General features: G+C 42.0%; 1 protein-coding gene across 2 annotated transcripts in view; it reads left to right on the top strand.

The window, feature by feature from the left end:
• Acyp2 (acylphosphatase 2) overlaps positions 1–18516 on the top strand; it is a 175371-nt gene that overhangs the window by 22801 nt on the left and 134054 nt on the right. For both annotated transcript variants that reach the window (XM_026785128.1, XM_005359177.3), the window contains exons 2-3: positions 1335–1351; positions 2500–2609. In XM_026785128.1, coding sequence (XP_026640929.1) covers positions 1335–1351; positions 2500–2609 — 127 coding nt within the window. The remainder of the gene's footprint in view (positions 1–1334; positions 1352–2499; positions 2610–18516) is intronic.

Raw genomic sequence — 18516 nt, 5'->3', positions numbered from 1 at the left:
GAATCATCATAATTCCTAGGCAAGATGTACTAGGCCTTCTCCAGTGGGTCCAGGTCTCCAGGATACATTCCTGATAGTTTGGAACTAGCTAGCTTCTTGTCTTACTTCCATTAGGGAACCCAGTGCTTTATGTATCATTGTCTGGTTATAGACAATACAGGATATAATGTTAATAGCATTCCTTGTGGGGATGTGTGCATTTCTTTATCTATATATGAGTGCAACTTTGTGCACTGAAGATCTAACCAAGGGCCTCATGCATGCTTCACAAGTGCCCTGCCATTGATCCACATCTCCAAACCCTTGCGTCCTTGACTTCTGTCTGAGATGAAGCTCACACAGCTTGAAGTTGGATAACTGAAGTGTGTGACAGCTTGGTCTGCCTCAGTCCAGAGAGAGAAACCATAGCCAACACAAACGGTACTACACCCAACATACGTGATCCACAGTATGCACAGCTTGTCAGCTACACCAGAAAGCTTCTGGTGTCATTTTCATTGGCACTGATCTCCATTATAGAGGAGGCTCTGGAAGCCCAGCAGTGGTCAAGCACATGCCATTTCCTGGTGCTGGCTTTGCCTCATTGGTTCTGGCTATATCTAGAAACAATTCAAACTTGAATTTAGTTCTTGCATTAGAAAAGAAATTCTAAAAGCTGAGGATAGGCATATTTTATGCCAACTCCTCTCAGCTGTCCATTCATTCACCTTTTGGGGGATTAGGGACTGTCTAGGACTTCATACATGCTACGCAAATGTACCATTGGCCTGCATGCATAGACAACCTCCTCCCCATTCTTATTATTTTGAGGCAAAGTTGCCCAGGTTGGTCTTGAATTTTCTATGTGGCCTACACTGAACTTAAACTCGTTATTCCTCTGCCTCAGTCTCTCAAGTAGTCAGGATTATGGGCCTGTATCACCAGATCAACTGTGTTTTTAATAAACGTTTTAAAATATTATTATTACTATTATTTGGTTTTTCAAGACAGGGTTTCTCTGTGTAACAGTCCTAGCTGTCAGCTGGAATTAGTGCTTCTAGGCCAGGCTGGCCTTGAAATCATAGAGATCAGCTTGCCTCTGCCTCCCAACTACTGGGATTAAAGGCGCCACCACTGCCTGTGTAATTCAACATTTCGTTATTTACGTTAGTTTCAAATATTGTATTTTTCTCCCAAAGTCTTCATTTTAAAAAAAAAATAGTTTTCAAGAAGACCCTCTGAGTACATTCAGATCTGAGTGTTTGATTCATTTTGTGACTCACCCTTTAATACACGACACACAGTTTATAAAAGGCAGACAAGCTGATGTTTCTTTTTGTTCTTCTTTCATCCAGGTGTTTGCTTCAGAATGGTAAGTGAGACCTGTCTTTTATTTTTATGCCTTTTTTTTTTTTTACTATTGAGTTTAATCATAGAGGCATTTCCAACCCATTCTCACCTACAGCTTATATCCTGTTCTTGGCAGCTGATGATATTTTTCTTAAAATTACTGATTGTGATTTCTATTAAAACTGTCTTTCAGGTTTTCTTACATGTTTCCTATGTTTTATTATTTATGGAACTCCTATGAATTCCAAGCGTACTACGTACTGTTAACTGTAGTGTGTATTTTTACCTGCTCTCTGAACTGGCCATCACTATTTTAGGTTTCTGGTTGCTGATTCCGCAAGTCCCACCATGTCCCCATCAGTCAAGCCCCTCTGTATTTTGGATAACTCTGTCCTTAAGAGTTCTTTGCCCCAATTTTTATTGTGTTCTTGATTTTCAGTCTAGCTCCTGAATTTGTTCATAGCCAGCTGTACCAGAACCATCTAACTAGGAACTAGCCTCCGGACCACTGTGTCTAGGCCAGTGTTCTTGCTGGTTTGATCTTATTAGTAAAATTGTGTCTGTTTTATTGGAATTTTAGAAACGATTCAGTATCCGTTCCTGCCTATATGTATTTTATGTTGATCACAAACTTTTAAATCAGTGATCGAGAATCCTGGGTTCATCAGTCTATGAGGCCCAGATTAACAATGTAAATGATCATTGATGGATGTGAGGGGAAGCAATTAAATTGTATGTAGTAGAAACTATTGAAGCAGTTCTCACTGTTGGTCTATTTTCTCCAATTGCACAAATAGTGGTGGGACCATAGGTCCGCTATGCAAGCACATAGACTGTATTTTATATGTATGCATGTTCCACCTGCGTGTATGTCTGTGTACCACTTGCATATTTAGTACCCACAGAGGCCAGATAGGGCATTGGATCTCCTGGAACCAGAGTTATAGATGGTTATAAGCATCCACGTGTGTGCTGGGAATTGAAACCTGGTCCTCTGCAAGAGCAGTAGATGCCTTTAACCACAGAGCTATCTCTGCAGTCCCAAAGACTATATTTTAGAAAACCAATGATGTCAGGTGAGCAGTTTCTGAATATTAGAGTTGTTTGTTTAAGTATGGACTTCTAGTGATGCACTTGACCTCTCTTGTTTTGTTTGTTTTCTGAAACCAGTACACAGAAGGAGAAGCTAAGAAAATAGGAGTGGTTGGCTGGGTGAAGAACACAAGCAAAGACACCGTGATGGGTCAAGTGCAGGGTCCCGAAGAAAAGGTGAATTCCATGTGAGTAGTAAGACCAACAATCTGCAACACTTATGAAGCTGTTCTGATATTTTGATGTTTTATTGGAAAATAGCGGTTCCAATGCCAGATTCCGCTCTCGTGAATTATAACAAGGCTGGGGTAGGTAGGCCACAGTCAGAGGGGCATTTCTCTGTTGGGAATAAACTTTCCTCTTGGGCAGGGTTCAAGAGCTGTGGCACTTCTTCCCTCTCAAGTCTCCCCAACATGGAGTCCATATCCAGGCCCTAAGTATTTATCTTTTCAAGTATTAGGATGGAGCGCAATGCCTGTAAGACGGTTCCTGATGTTCTTAGTGTTGACTTCAAGGCAAAAGGATTGCCATCACTTTTCCGTAATATTATATTTACCTAATTGTAGTTTTAGTTTTACAATGGTAGAACTGTTTAATGAATGGGATTGTTACCATAGTACAAGCCTTCACAGTCTAAAGGAGGGGACTCCGCATGAGGTGACAGTGCCCAGTCTGCATGATACCGTTTTCAAAGGCTTTGACTTTCCAGCATCACAGTTTCTACTACTGTCTAGAATACTTACTTTTTAAAATAACATAACTAACTTGAGCATCTGCAACACATCGGGGATGAACTAACACATTGCATGAAATATCAAATATAGTCTCTTCAACACAGCCTATGAATTAGATACTAAATCACATTTTAATTATAAATTATTTTTTTTACTGTTTTCACACTCCAAAAGTATTATTATTATTTTTTTGTTGCAATAAGCTTGATAACAGAATGTAGAGACAGGAAGGCGAAGCTCGTCACTACTCTTTCCTCTTTCTGTCTCCTGAATAGAGCCTGTCCCAACCTCCAACAGCTACCTTTTTTCCACAAACATTTATGTGTAACTGAAAGTTATTATTGTATGTGGATGCGTGTTTTGTACGAAGGTATGTCTGTTCATCATGTGCATTCCTGCTGTCAAGGATGCCAAGGAGGGAGCAGATCTCCCGGACCTGGAGTCATGCATGCTTGTGACCCTCCACGTAAGTTCTGGGAACTGGAAGAGTGGCCAGTGTTCCTAACCACTGAGCCATCTCTCTAGTCTCCTTAAAGTAGATATTATAATTAATATCTTATTTACTATTACCCACTGGAACTCTGGCCCATTTTCAATATGTTTTCATTTGGTAGGCATTTTTACAGTCAGTAAGTTTATAATGAATGAATTCTTAGTTTTCTAATCTATTTGTATATAGCTGTGTATTTGCATTTATCTGTAAAATTGTGTGCCCTTTCTTCATTAGTGTTCTACTGTGAAAAGGCACCAGGCCCAGAGTAACTCTTACAAGTGGAAACATTTAACGGGGGGCACGTTTACAGTTTCAGAGGTTGGTAGGGAGCAGGCAGATGGTGCTGGAGAAGTAGCTGAGGTCTGCATCCTGCTCTACGGGCAGCAGCTAGAGAGCCACTCGCCTGGCATGAGCAGTGGGAACCTCAGCGCCCACCCCCACTGTCCATCTCTGCCTTCTCATCCTCCTTTGTTCCACTGAGGACTAAACATGCGAATACGTGAGCCTATAGGGGCCTTTCTCATTTAAACTAAAACCTCACAGCCACCAACTTGAAAAGTGGGTCTAAAACTGATCTCATATAAAATGTGAGTTAACAATCAACCATTAATGAACAGCAGGATGCTCATAAAACACAGAAACTTTGTGAGATACTGCACAGAACGGGCAGGTGATTGTGACGTGGTTTAAGAGTGGAGACTGTGAGGGGCGGAAGTTCAAGCCAATCGTGTTGCACTCCTCGTCCTCAGGGAAGCATGGGTTTGATAAGTTGTCTAACCTAAGTGAAGTCATGTCGCTGTCTTCCTCTTTAAAGCCTGCGCTCAGTGCCAGCAAGCTGGCGTGCAACCTCCTGTGCTGTGTCTCTGCTTCTTACAACCACACAGACAGAGAGAATGGCAAAGCAGACATAGTTTGGCACATGCACATTAATGATTTTTGAACAGGATTTGGATTTTAAAAATAAAACCATAGTTTCCTATATCACATTTTACACTTAAGATGCTTCTCAGAAAACTCTTCAGAGCCAAATGGTGTATATTCTTCTTCATGGCTGCTCTAATAAAAATAATGTGTGCCATTATTTATTTCCTCATTGCTTCGAATGCTTGTTTTTGTTACTTGCTCTTTACAGTAGGAGGATGCTGCCATCAGCCTTGGATTGGTCTTTTTATTTTGTTTTTAGGGGTGGATTCCCAGGAGTGTGGTTTGTTGAGGTGTATTTGATGGAAAAGAATTTACCAGGCTCTGTAGTGGTTTCATTTTGTTGTATAAAGGGCCAACAAAGCAGCTTACAGAAGACAGGGCTTGCTTTGGCTTGAAGTCCCAGAGGGTACACAGACCATGTGCCGGGGAGCACACAGCAGCAGGACCGAGGACAAGTCACATCAGTAGTCAGAAGTAAAGAGAATGGGAAGTAGGCCAAGCTCTGTGACCTCAGTGTCCACCCCCGCTGATGTATGTCCTCCATCAAGGGTCCATCTCCTGAGCATAGCCACCCTCTAAGGACTATGGGAGACATTCCTCATTCAAAGCGCAGTGGACTGCTTTCAAAATTAGATGTAGAAATGTGCACTTGCCCTCCTCATTCTGTTAGCAATTGCTTTTATTGTTTTATTTTTTTCTTTGATCTAATTAGCAGTGGAGTGTGTTTTAATAATTTAATGGCGAAAGGTGCTTTAGCGGGTTGGAGCCAAGGGGTGGATGCAGCAGACCACATTTGAGAGAGGCTTCTGGGGGCGGGGCAGAGGCAGCCTCTGAGCGAGGGTGGAAGGAAGGGGCAGGGAGAGAAGGCAGTGCTCTTTATAAGGGACACAGTGCATGCACATGGGGAGAGCGCATGGCTTCTGGAGGGAGCGGCCATGGGTCTCACCTTGGCTGCTGTCACTTGGTCTCCGAGGGCAGGACAGTGTGAATGCTGGATGCTAAGTTATTATTTACCTTGGTTACATTTCTCTAATTAGTAATTAGCTGGAGTAGTATCATGCTTCTGGCTACACAGGTTGTTCTCACAAACCCCATTTTCCCATTGTTTAATAGTTTCTCACCAATATTGAGGGCCGTTTGGTATACTGGTAATGGATACAGCCATAGAGGTAGCCTATCAGCTTTATCTATAATAGTTTTTGCAACATAAATTATTTTTAACTTTTATAAACTCAAATGTGCTCCTTTTTTTTCTCATTGAGTAGCATGTTGTGCTGTGTCCTAGGTTTTTTCTCCCTAACTTTTGATGCTTTATTTATTATATTTAAGCATTTACTCCATCTGGAATTCTTTTTTTATTCATATTTTTAGTGAAAGAACCATTTTCTACAGCTGGTGGGTAGCCAGCTGTGCCAACATCACTTATTAACTAATTGTGCTTTATGCCCTTAAGTTGAGATATATTTTTGTCCTTTATTAGAATGGAATAATGTAGCTCTTCCCCACTGACCTATTTATCTCCAGACCATGTCATTATAGATTCAATTACAGTCACTTTGTAGCATTTTTCTTTTCACTATTCTTTTTTGAAAAACTCTTTTAAAAGATTTATTTCCATTTTTTCATGAATGAGTTTTTGCCTCCATGTAAGTCTATGTGACGTGTGCATGCAGTACCCTCAGCTGCCAGAGGGAGCGGTGGATCCCGTGGACCTGGAGTTACTGACTCTTGTCAGCTGCCATGTGGATTTGGGGAACCCAGCCTGGGTCCTCCCCAAGAGCAGCCAGTATTCCTTACCTGCTCAGGTGTTACTCCAGTTCCCAGTTTTTGTTTTAAACCTACTTTATTTTTTTCCTTTCTTTTGCTTTTTTATGGTTATCTTTTTAATTGATTCTTTGATCCTTCTCTCTTACAATATACTCTGACCACAGTTTCCCCTCTCTCCACCCCTCTCAACACCCCCTCACCTCTCCTCTCCCCCAGATCCACTCCCCCTCTGTTTATTCTTTGGTAAGGAGATGGCCTCCAAGAGATAACAGCCAAACAGGACAAAACAAGATACAATCAGACAAGACAAAACCCCTCGTATTGAGGCTGGACAGGGCAACCCAATAGGAGGAAAGGAGTCTCAAAAGTAGGCCTAAAAGTCAGAGATACATGCACTTCTATTGCTAGGAGTTCCACAAAAACACCAAACTGAGAGCCATAACATAACTGGAGAACCTGTGGCAAACTCATGCAGGCCCTGGGATTGCTGTTTTGGTCTCTGGGAGCCCATGTGAGACCTGCTCAGTTGATTCAGTGGGCCATGTTCTTCTGGTGTCCTCCATCCCCTCTGACTCCTACAATCTTTCCTCCTCCTCTTCCACCAGGGTTTCCAGATCTCCTAGGGAAGGAACCCGATGGAGACCTCCAATTTAGACTCTTTCTGCATATATAATGTCTGGCTATGAATCTCTGCACCCACTCAAATCTGCTGCTGGAGAAAGCCTCTCTTAAGACAATTGGGTGAGGCACTGATCTTTTAGTGTAGCAGAATATCATTAGGAATCATTTCATTGATTTTTTTTCCCCAGTTGTATTTAGTTCTATCCGAGGCCTCTGGTCTCTCCAGTCTTTTGTTCCTGGCCATCCAGGCTGTCTAGGGCAGGGGCTCCCTCTCATGGCGTGGGCTTAAAGTTAAACTAAACATTGGTTAGCCACTCCCACAAGTTCTGCAACATATCTTACAGGCAGGGCAGATTGTACCTGGAAGATCCTGTGACTGGGTTGGTTTTCAGGTTTCCCTTTTTGCAGCCTGCAGAGTACCTTCCCACACCAAAGATACTAGAATGTAGGGGTGAAGGTGCCACATCTGCAGCAGCTCAACCCGAGTTTAATGAGCTGCATGGATGCTTCCTCAGCAATAGGGCCCCACTTTCATTTTTCAGAGAGTGGCCTTTTGTCAGCATTAATGTGTGTTGTTAGGGGTCTCCATGGGACCTCCTTCACCAGCAACTCAACCTAATGCAATCCGGTCCCACCACTGGAACCTTGCATAGCTACAGAAGATGGCCAGTTCAGACTCTGGGTCCCCTATTACTAGGTACTAGGTGTAGGAAGTTAAGGCCTACAAGACCAAGAGATGAGTCAACCTGGAGTCTGCCTGAGGGCCTAGCAACAGGCACTGTCAGAGGTCCTGATCATGCCTAGCCAATGAGGGGTGACCACACAGTGTCAACAGATTGGAGCACAGCCTCGGTGCTGGGAAAAGGGTATATAAGGCTCTCCCATTGCTGAATAAGTCTGCTGTTTGCCTTTTACCTGACTCCCAGAGACTGTGCCATTGACTCTGCACCTTCTCACCCCTCCCTTGAGGGATTCGTTAGGGTCCCCCTCATAGATTCCACTGTACTGGATATCTACACTGCCCCTCAAAGGCCCCTTAATTCCAGCTGTCTCTCCCTGCACTCCGTCCATCTCTTCCCCATCCAGCTGATCCCTCTAGCTCCCAGGCCTACCTGCCTCCAGTCCCCTACAGAACCTATTCTATTTCTCCTTCCCAGAGAGGCCCATGCCTCCCTGCCTATAGCCTTCCTCTTTACCCATCCTCTCTGTGTCTGTGGATTGTAACTTGATTATCATTCACTTAGCATCTAATATCCACTTATAAGTGAACATATACCATATTTGTCTTTCTGGATCTGGGTTACTTCACTGAAAATGATATTTTTCTGGGTGCATCCATTTGCCTGCAAATTTCACGAAGTCGTGTTTTTAAACTGCTGAGTGATACTACATTTTGTAAATGTACCACATTTTCTTTATCCATTCTTCACTTGAGGGACATCTAGGTTGTTTCCAGTTCCTGACTATTTTAAATAAAGCCACAATGAACACAGTTAAGCAAGTGTCTTATAGTTGGAAGGAGTGTCATTTGGGTATATGCCCAAGAGTGGCATATCTGGGTCTTGAGGAAGATCAATTCCCAATTTTCTGAGGAACAACCATATTGATTTCCACTGTGGCTGTTTGCTCTCCTGCTAGCAATGGAGGAGTGTTCCCCTTGCTCTACATCCTCTCCAGCATGAGCTGTCACTTATGTAATTGATCTTGGCCATCTTGACACATGTAAGATGGAATCTCAAAGTAGTTTTGATTTGCATTTTCCTCGTGGATAAAGATGTTGAACATTTCTTTAAGCATTTCTCAGCTATTTGAGATTCCTCTATTGAGAAATCTCTGCTTATATATGTACCCCATTTTTAATTATATTATTTGGTTTTTGAATATCTAATTTCTTGAGTTCTTTATTTATTTTAGATATTAGAGCTGTATCTAATGTGGAGGTGGTAAAAATCTTTCCATTCTGTAGGCTGTCCCTTTGTCCAATTGATGGTGTCCTTTGCCTTACAGAAGCATTTTGGTTGCATGAAATTGTTGATTAATTGATTAATTGTTGATCTTAGTACCCGTGATAATGGTTTTCTGTTCAGGAAGTCTTCCCTGTGCCAATACATTCAAGACTATCCCCCACTTTTTGTTCTATCAGGTTCAGTGCATCATGTGTTATGTTGAGGTCTTTAATTCACTTTGGATAAACATGGGTCTATTTGCCTTCTTCTATGTGCTGACATGCAATTTGACCAGCACATTCTATTGAAGATGCTTTCTCTTTTTCCAGTGTGTATTTCTAAATTCTTTACCACAAATCAGATGTCCATAGGTGTGTAGATTTACGTCTGGGTGCTCTGTGGGATCCACAGTAGGCATGGATGGGGCGGGGAGCTACAGCTGTTGTTCTGTTGTTCTGTGCAGCATTGGGGCAATGCTGAGAATTGGGTCTGGGGTAGAGAGAGTGGGAAAGGTCTGTGGGCAGTTTGTCTGGTCTTCTGGCAGGTGGTCTATGGTTGACCAGGGGGTGTCTACCTGAGTTGGCAGCTGGGATACAGGTGTGGCCTGAAAAACCTCTTTCTTATGCACTTATCTGGAATTTACTTATTAAAGAATTTCTGTCTCATGTGTATGCTTATTTTGGTTTTGGTTTTTCGAGGCAGGGTTGCTCTGTTAAGTCATGGCTGTCCTGGATCTTGCTTCATAGACCAGGCTGACCTTGAACTCACAGAGATCTGCCTGCCTTTGCCTCCCGAAAGCTGGCATTGAAGACACGCACTGCCACCAAATGATACTTCTTATGTATGCATTATTTTAGAAGAGTTTTTAAAATTTTATGAAGATAATATAGCTTCCATATGTTCCTTACTAACACTTTTCATTGATATTCTATAGATGTTATAGTTAATTAATATTGACACCTCTTAGGGGCCGAGGAGATAACTCAGGAAAATGCTTGACAGGCAAGCATGAGGACGCCAGTTCAACCCTCAGAACCCACATCAAAAATCTGGGCATAGTGACATGTGCTTCTAATGCCAATACTGGGTAGTAGGAACAGGTGGATCCCAGGGACCCGCTGGCCAGCCAGCCTAGCCTACTTTGGGATATTTGTTCTTTGTTCGGGGTAAATAATACTTTATCACATTGAGCTCTGATTGTTTCTGATCTTAAGGTTACAACATTGATGTCAGGAACTGTATTTCAGGGTTCTCTGAAAGAACAGAACTGACACAATGAATATATATTAAAAGGGAATTATTGCATTTGTCTGGAGTTTTGTTTTGGAGAGTTCAACAATAACTGTCTCACCAGATAGGCTGAGAACCTGATAGCTGCTCCCAATTTGGCTGTGAAAGTCGGGATGGTTCCTGGAGAGTTGCTCATATTCATGCTGGAAGGCCAAATATAGGTCCCAAGTTCAGTGGGAGATGCAACAGCAGCAACAACAGCAAGATAAATGAGCTTACCAGCAAGAGTAAAGGCAAGTAGGCAAAAGCAAAGCTTTGTCTGGGCTGCCACTAGAGGGAGCAGCTCACATTTAGAGTGGGTCTTCCCACTCAAATCATCTAATCAAAAAGAAAAAAAGAAAGAAAGAAATCCCTTGCAGCCAACATTCAGGCAGTCAGTGTTGGCACAGCCTTTAATCCCAGCACTCAGGAAGGAGAGGCAGACGGGTCTCTGTGAGTTCGCAGCTAGTCTGGTCTACAGAGCGAGTGCCAGGACTACACAGAGAAAGCATCTCAAAAAACAAAAACAAAAAGAACACAAAAATCCTCACAGGAATGCCAATCAGCTTGCTTGCCTTTTAGTCGATGCCAGAGTCAGTCAAGTAGCAGACAAAGAAATGAACGGGGAGGGAATTGATGGGCAAAGAGAAACTACTCGAAACTGTTCTTTCATTGGATTTTGGATCTGAAGAACGGCTTGGCGAAGCCATGTTTGGACCCAGTGCAGAGGGAAGGGACAGGAGTGGGATTATAAGGGCTAGTACCAATCGGTGTGTCTCTGCTGAAGGGAAGTTGGGAGAGGCGGTTCTCACTGACACCCCTCTTGTCTAGTGGTTCTGTAACTCACATCATCCTAATGATTCTAGGTGGCACTCATCCAGACTTCTGGAATGTCATCAGAATGTTAGATATTTTGGTAATATCATACCTACCTTAATTTTTAATATAGTTTCTTCTTAGTGTCTGCCTATATGCAAAGAACAGAGCAGTGAACCAAATGCCTATTATCCTGTTTCAGTAACAGCTCACTTTTGACATCTTGTTTCATCCCCAATATCTATTTATTTGTATTTATTTTTAAAATAGGGTCTTTCTATGTAGCCTTGGCTGTCCTGGAACTTGCTGTGTAAACCAGCCTGGCCTTAAACTCATAGAGATCTGCTTACCTCTGCCTCCCAAGTGCTGTACCACACTTGCCCCTCCAATTTTCATTATTTATGCATTTAAAAATTATTTATTAGTATGTGTGTATGTGTTTGAGTATGGGGGTGCTTTCGTGCCCTGCATGTGGAGGTCAGAGGACAAATTGCACAGGTCAGTTCTGCCCTTTTGTTGTACGTTCCAGGGACTGAACTCAGGTTTTCAGGCCTGTGCTGCAAGCACTCTTACCATTGAACCAGCTCACTGACTCTACACTTTCTTTTCCTTTTGTTATTGTTAGAGTGTGTTGTAGTTATGGTTTCTATTGCTGTGAAGAGACACCATGACCATGGCAACTTCATAAAGGAAAACATTTAACGGGGGAACTCACTTACAGTTCCATCATCACCATGATGGGAGCCTGACACCATGCAAGCAAACGAGAGTCCTACATCCTGTAGACAACAGGAAGTTGACTGAGACACTGGACAGTATCCTAGGCATAGGAAACCTCAAAGCCCGCCCCCATAGTGACAGACTTCTCCAACAAAGTCACACGGCCTAATAGTGCCACTTGCTATGAGATCATGGGGCCAATTACATTCAAACTACCACAGAGTGTTTATGACAAATCTATACCATCTCATTCTCTACCGGTAAATTTTGGTGAATGATGCCAAATTGGCAATATTTTATAAAAATTTAATCTATAGAACAATTTTATATTGTTTCATTTATATTTTATTATTCCTCTAACAGAAAATCTGCTTACCGTCAATACATAGTCTAAGCCCCACAGCAGATCTGTCTTGCAGTGCCAGAGTACAACGCCTGACTTGTCAGTCACAGAGCAGAGAGGCCTGTTTGTTTTGACATCTGGGTCAAGGTCACTTGGACAGTTTTGCCCTGGGGCCTGCCCCTGTCTGAAGAGCAGCCTTTCTTAATCTTAAATGTTTGTCTTTGTTGTTTTAGCTCCTTGTTTTGCAGAGATATAATTCTCCATATGTGAAAAGAATTCTTTCAAGGAAAGACACACAAGAGACAAAAGGTCATATCTATACGGTTCCTTGCCCCTATGCTTGATTGACTGATAAGAGTCATACAATTCTACAGATTGACAAGTTGGCTCAGGGTCAAGGCACCTGCCACCAAACATGGTGTCCTGGTCTCTGAAATCCACACTGTGAATGAATCACCTGCTCAGAATTTTGAATATATCTTGTCATAACTTGTAGTGTTGTTTTTTGAGACTTGATGTTATTGGAAACCAAAAGGCGAGAATCGGAAGTGTTCCTTCTGCTTAGAAGCTTGCAAGGTGTCAATGTATCCCTCTTTCCCACGGTATCATATCATCTGCTCCTGGACAGCTTTCCAGTTCTTTAAACGCTGGACTCTGGGAGGAGGAGAATGGTATCTGTGTGTGCGTGTATACAACAATTATACACATTTATAAGGAATGTTGTGAAGGTTCAGTGTGTGTAAAGAGTATAATGACCAGATTGAGGTGACTGGTGTATCTATGATGTAAAATAAACATTTACCATTCTTTGTATGTGGCAAAAACATAAAATCCTTGCTACTAGCTACATTGAAATATACAACCAACAATCAATTGTCGTTATCTTAGAATATTAGAAAATAATTCTTCTTTCCAGCCATACCCTTGTACCTCTTTAACCACTTTTCCTAACCATTCATTTTCCACACTAGTCTATTTTCTACTTTAAATTATTTATTTATTTATTTATTTATTTATTGTATGCTTGCAAGCATGTGGACATGCCCGGGCTGTGGCATGAATGTGGCCATCAGAAGACAACATCTAGGAGCCAGTCCTCTCCTTCTCCCGTGTTGGTGCTCAGCCTTGGCAGCAGACAGCTCTATCCACTGAGCCATCTCACCACCCTGCCATAAAATCAACTTTTCAGCTTCCATATATGTCTGATCATATGCTATTTGTCTTTTTTCACTTAGCATAGCATCCTGCAATCCTGTCCATGCTGCTGTGAGCAGCAGCATTTTATTTCATTTTTACAGCTGCATAGCATTCCGTGGTGAATACGTAGCGTCTTTTCTTTATCTGTTCACTGGGTGGCAGACACTTGGTTTTGTTTCTTGGCTGTGTAAAGGGTGCTGCTGCTGCAGAGAGCATGGGCGTGCAGACAGCTACGTAACACAGCGGGTCACTTCCTCCTGATGTGCAGTCTGCAGCAGGATTGTCTCCAGCTCTAGCTTTCTTTGTAGGGTGCTCCTGACTCATGTTCTCACCAACAGTGTAGAGGAGTGCCCACGAGAGACTTATCTTCTTCCTCTCTCCTCTTGGCACTCATCCTCAGAACCTCTGTGTGGACCTGATGCCGTGATCTTCAGCTCCACCTACCCAGTGAGCAGCATTATTTCGGGCAGAGCCTGGAATCTGTGCTCTTGTCTTCCCATTGCTGTGTTTGCTCCCACTCTGAATTACCTGTTCCTGTCTCATGGTATGCTTTTTTTTTCCCCTTTTTTTCTTTTTTAAAAAGGTACTATGTGTGTTTTGTTTTGTTTTCCTGAAAATGTCATCACTTTTTTTGCAATGTTTCTGTTTCCTCTCTCCCTTTGCTTTTTTCTCTTTCTTTTGTTTTGCTTCTCTTAGTCATGGCCCAGGCTTCCCCTACAATCATGTTTTCAGTAACTCAGTCACACATAAGAAGCAGGCGTAAGTAAACAGGCCTTTAAGGAAACTCCCAACATGAACTTGTAGACGTGTGACTGTGGAGGATGGTGCCGGCTGGGTGGAGAGTGGGCCTCTTGGGGGACCTCCAAAGGCAGCTATCTCGGGCCTCCCAGTCCTGAGTCTGAGTGCCGGGATGTGAGGTACCTTGCACTTCAGTTTCTGTGGATGAATAGGCTGAAGTGTCCTCGGTCTTGCTGTATAAAACAACTCCTCCAGCTGCTTTTCTGCTGATTAACTGTTGAAATCTCTTGTTAAGTTATAGTTTTGTATCGTCTAGCAGTGGTTTAAGCTTTAGGTTAATAAACTATGCTTCAAAGAGATAAATCCCGTGAGTTCATTTATCTCATTAGAGTGAAGCCTAGAGGTATATGGTTATTGGTCTTTGTTCAGTAGCCAAACCATTTCAAGTCCAGCATGTCTGTGACTGACTCAGTCTTTCCCCCATGACCAGAAAGGTAAAAGTGAAGTCCTTTGTGGGGACAAAGGCAGGAAAAGGCACAGGTTGTACTACTTTCCCTAGACCACTCCTAAAGTCTTTTGTTTCATTGTCTGATGTAGGGCCTTATGGACTCCTTGATGGACTACAAGGAAAACTTGATGCTCTGAACAGAACTGGTATCCTCTTAACCAGGCAGAAGGAAAGGGGGATGGGCACTAAGCAGTCAGTGAACAGTGTCTGTTACGTCACATTTCGATCCTGCCATCCTTGTGAGATTTCAGGCAAAGGAGATAAACATGCCGTGTGTAGTTGTGCTCTGAAAATGAAGTGAGAAAATCCACTACAGCACTTTAGCATAACACCTGGCAGGTGCTCTCGTGGCAGCTGGACCAGCTGTCCACATATGCCACCAGCTCCTAACTGCTTGGGTTGTCATCGGTCCGCATGCTTCATTAGGATTACCCAGGAGGAGTTCGTGTGACGGCATCCAAGCAGGAAGAGGGCAGCACTGGAGGACGGGAATTAAACTTAACCAACACCATTAACTGTGATGTTATCACAAATAAACACGTTTAGGCCTAAAGGAAGAATTTATTCCTGTGGTAAGATGCACTAAGTATCAGAAAATCAAAGCACTGTAAGAGATGTTCTGGAAAGGCCATGCTTAGGTATGGTTGTTCATACTGCCCCATTGTGTTCGTGCTATTGAACAAGGAATATCACTTTAAAACAAGGGCTACTTTGTAAGTTCTGTGGCTGTGAGGTACAGCAGTAGGACTAAGCCATCTTTAGAGACAGAATCTGGTTTCTTCCCAAGGATGGGGCCGTGACTTCAGAGAACTGGCTGTGGTTCCCATGGCCCAGCTATGTTCTCACTAAAAAGCCAGCAGCTTGAAGGATGCGCTGCAGATGCGTATTTGTTTCTTGTCCTTCTGAGTTTTATTTTCTCAGAGGGAAATAAAAGGCTTTATTTTGAAAATTGCACTGTATGACTCTAATTGTAGATCTGAATTCTGCCAACATTTTTGATAAGAACCGTTTTGAATCTATTGTTTTATAAAATCTTTTGGGAACAAAAAAATTTAAATTTCCTATTTTTATTAATAATTTTAAATTAATATACAGAGTTATGACAGTGGACATCAACTTTTTATTAAATACTCCTAAAATACATTTTTCTTAAACTCCAAATAGTAATTTTGTAAAATAAAGAACAGTTGTGTTTGGAGACAGGGAGCCTAATTCTAAAATGAACATGACATCTTAGGCTGGATCTCTGTGAGTTTGAGGCCTGCCAGGGCTACAGAGCACAGGACAGCCAGAGCTACACAGAGAAACCCTGTCTTGAAATGTAGAGATGAGGTTGGCGGGCTCCGTCCCTGCCACCTGGCTAGCTTTACACCCAAAATAACAACACACAAATTGTATTCATTTAAACACTGCCTGGCCCATTAGTTCCAGCCTCTTAATGGCTAATTCTTACATCTTGACTAACCCATCTCTAATATCTGTGTGGCACCACAAGGTGGTGGTTTACTAGGAAAGATTCAGCATGTCTGACCTGGCGGCTGGCTCCATCGCATCTGATCTCACTTTCCTTCTTCCCAGCAGTCTGTTCTGTCTACTCCACCCACCTATGTTCTGACCCATCAGGCCAAGCAGTTTATTTATTAACCAATGAAAGCAACAGATAGACATATGACCTTCCCACATCATTGAAAAACCAACAAAACAAAATAAAACAAACCCAAAGCTTTTCTCTGGAAGACTGTTTATGGTATGAGTCTCTTTGTAACTAAAAATACTAATTTCTCCAGGCTTCTTTTGTTTGAGAGAATCTCAAAGCACTTTGCTAACATTATTTATTTATTTTTTATATTTTTCTATCAAGGTTTTTGTTTTTTTTTCCCAGACAAGTAGGTGGGATTTTAAGATGTTCCATTGGCTGTTTACTGAAAATATACATAACTTGGACATTTTTTGTCGAATTGTTAGTCACCAAGGAGCAATAAATCTTTCAATTGAAGTATGCAATTGTGTTTCTATGTGTGTTCACATGGGCATGGGTGCCCTTGGAGGCCAAAGGAGGGTGTTAGTTCCCCAGGAACTACTGGGTATGGGTGCTGGGAACCAAACTCAGGTCTTTGCAAGAACAGCAGACTTGCTTTCCTGCTGAGCCATTTCTACAGCCCTGCAACCCTGAAACTGTGTCCTTCCCTCCCTCCCTCCCTCCCTCCCTCCTTCCTTCCTTCCTTCCTTCCTTTTTTCTTTCTTTGTATTTTTTTGTTTGTTTTTGAGACAGGGTCTCACTATAAGTCTTGGCTGGCCTGGAACTCACTGTATAGGCCAGTGTGGCCTTTAATTCATAAAGAAATACCTACCTCTGCCTCCTGAGTGTTAGGACTAAAGGCATGTGCCATACTACACATGGCCTTTTAAAAATTAATTGTTTTTATATTATAATTGACTTTGAATGCATGTGTGTCAAGAGAATACATGTCTACACTATAACATTTTTAAAAAGATTTTTAAAAAATTAGGTATGCATGTGTGCATGCACACATATGAAATTTTAGGAGTTGGTGCTCTCCTCTGGTGGGTTCTCATAACTCACCTCTGGCTGTCGGACTTGTTTGTGCAGCACCAACTCCTAAAAGTTTGAGTAGAATGTTATGCAGATGTCTGTTAAGTCCATTTGGGTCATGACATCTCTTAGTTCTCCTATTTCTCTGCTAAGTTTCTGTCTGACTGACTTGTCCATTGTCGAGAGAGGAGTGTTGAAGTCTCCTACTATTAGTGTGTGGGGTTTGATGTGCAATTTAAGCTTCAGCAATGTTTCTTTTACATATTGTGGGTGTTCTTGTATTTGGGGCATAGATGATCAGGATTGAGACTTCATCTTGATTGATGGATTTTTCTGTGATGAATGTGAATTGCCCTTCTCCATCTCCGTTGATTTTAATTTGAAGTCTGTTTTGTTAGATACTAGGATAACTACACCTTTTGTATCTTAGGTCTATTTGATTGGTAAATCTTTTCCTAACCCTTTACTCTGAGGTAATGTGTGTCTTTGAGGTTAAGGTGTTTTTCTTGTATGCAACAGAAGGATGGATTCTGTTTTTGTATCCATTTTTTAGCTTGTATCTTTTTATAGGTGAATTGAATTAATTGATATTAAGAGATATTAATGACCAGGGATTGTTGATTCCTATTATTTTTCAGTGGTTATATGTGTATGTTTCCCTTCTTTTGGGTGTGCTGGTGTGAGGTTATCTGTTGCCTGTGTTTTTATGGGTACAGCTAGCTTCCTTGGGTTGGAATTTTCCTTCTAGTACTTTCAGTAAGGTTGGTTTTGTGGATAGGTATTTTTTAAATCTGGTTTTGTCATGAAATATCTTGTTTGTTCCATCTATGGTGATTAAAAGCTTTGCTGGATATAGTAGTCTGGACTTGCATCCTTGGTCTCTGAGTGTCTGTAGCACATCTGTCCAGGACGTTCTGGCTTTCATGGTTTTCATTGAGAAGTCGGATATAATTCTGATAGGTCTGCCTTTATATGTTACTTGACCTTTTTCCTTTGCAGCTCTTAATATTCTTTCTTTATTCTGTATGTTTTGATTATTATATGGTATGGGTGTTTGGTCAAAAGTGAGACCCCAATCCTCTAACACCCCTATATCCAAAGAGGCTGGGATGTAATGTTGAGATGGAGGTGTCACCCCAGCCTGCTGGGTGCTTGGACTCCAACTCCCAACCTGCCAGGCACTGGCTCCTCCCAGCAGAGGGTTGGGACCACTCCCACAGGGTATTTAGGGATGCACTGGAAAGGGGACATGGCAATTCTACCAAAAGCAATCTATAGATTCAATGCAATCCCCATCAAAATCCCATCAAAATTCTTCACAGCTCTGGAGAAGACAATAATCAACTTCATATGGAAAAACAAAAAACCCAGGATAGCCAAAACAAACTTATACAATAAAGGATTGTCTGGAGGCATTACCATCCCTGACTTCAAACTCTATTACAGAGCTACAGTATTGAAAACA

The sequence above is a fragment of the Microtus ochrogaster genome, linkage group LG1, assembly GCF_000317375.1.
Source record: "Microtus ochrogaster isolate Prairie Vole_2 linkage group LG1, MicOch1.0, whole genome shotgun sequence".
In the NCBI taxonomy this organism is placed as follows: domain Eukaryota; kingdom Metazoa; phylum Chordata; class Mammalia; order Rodentia; family Cricetidae; genus Microtus; species Microtus ochrogaster.
The sequence above is the reverse complement of the archived record's forward strand: the minus strand, read 5'-3'. Positions and strand labels throughout refer to the sequence as shown.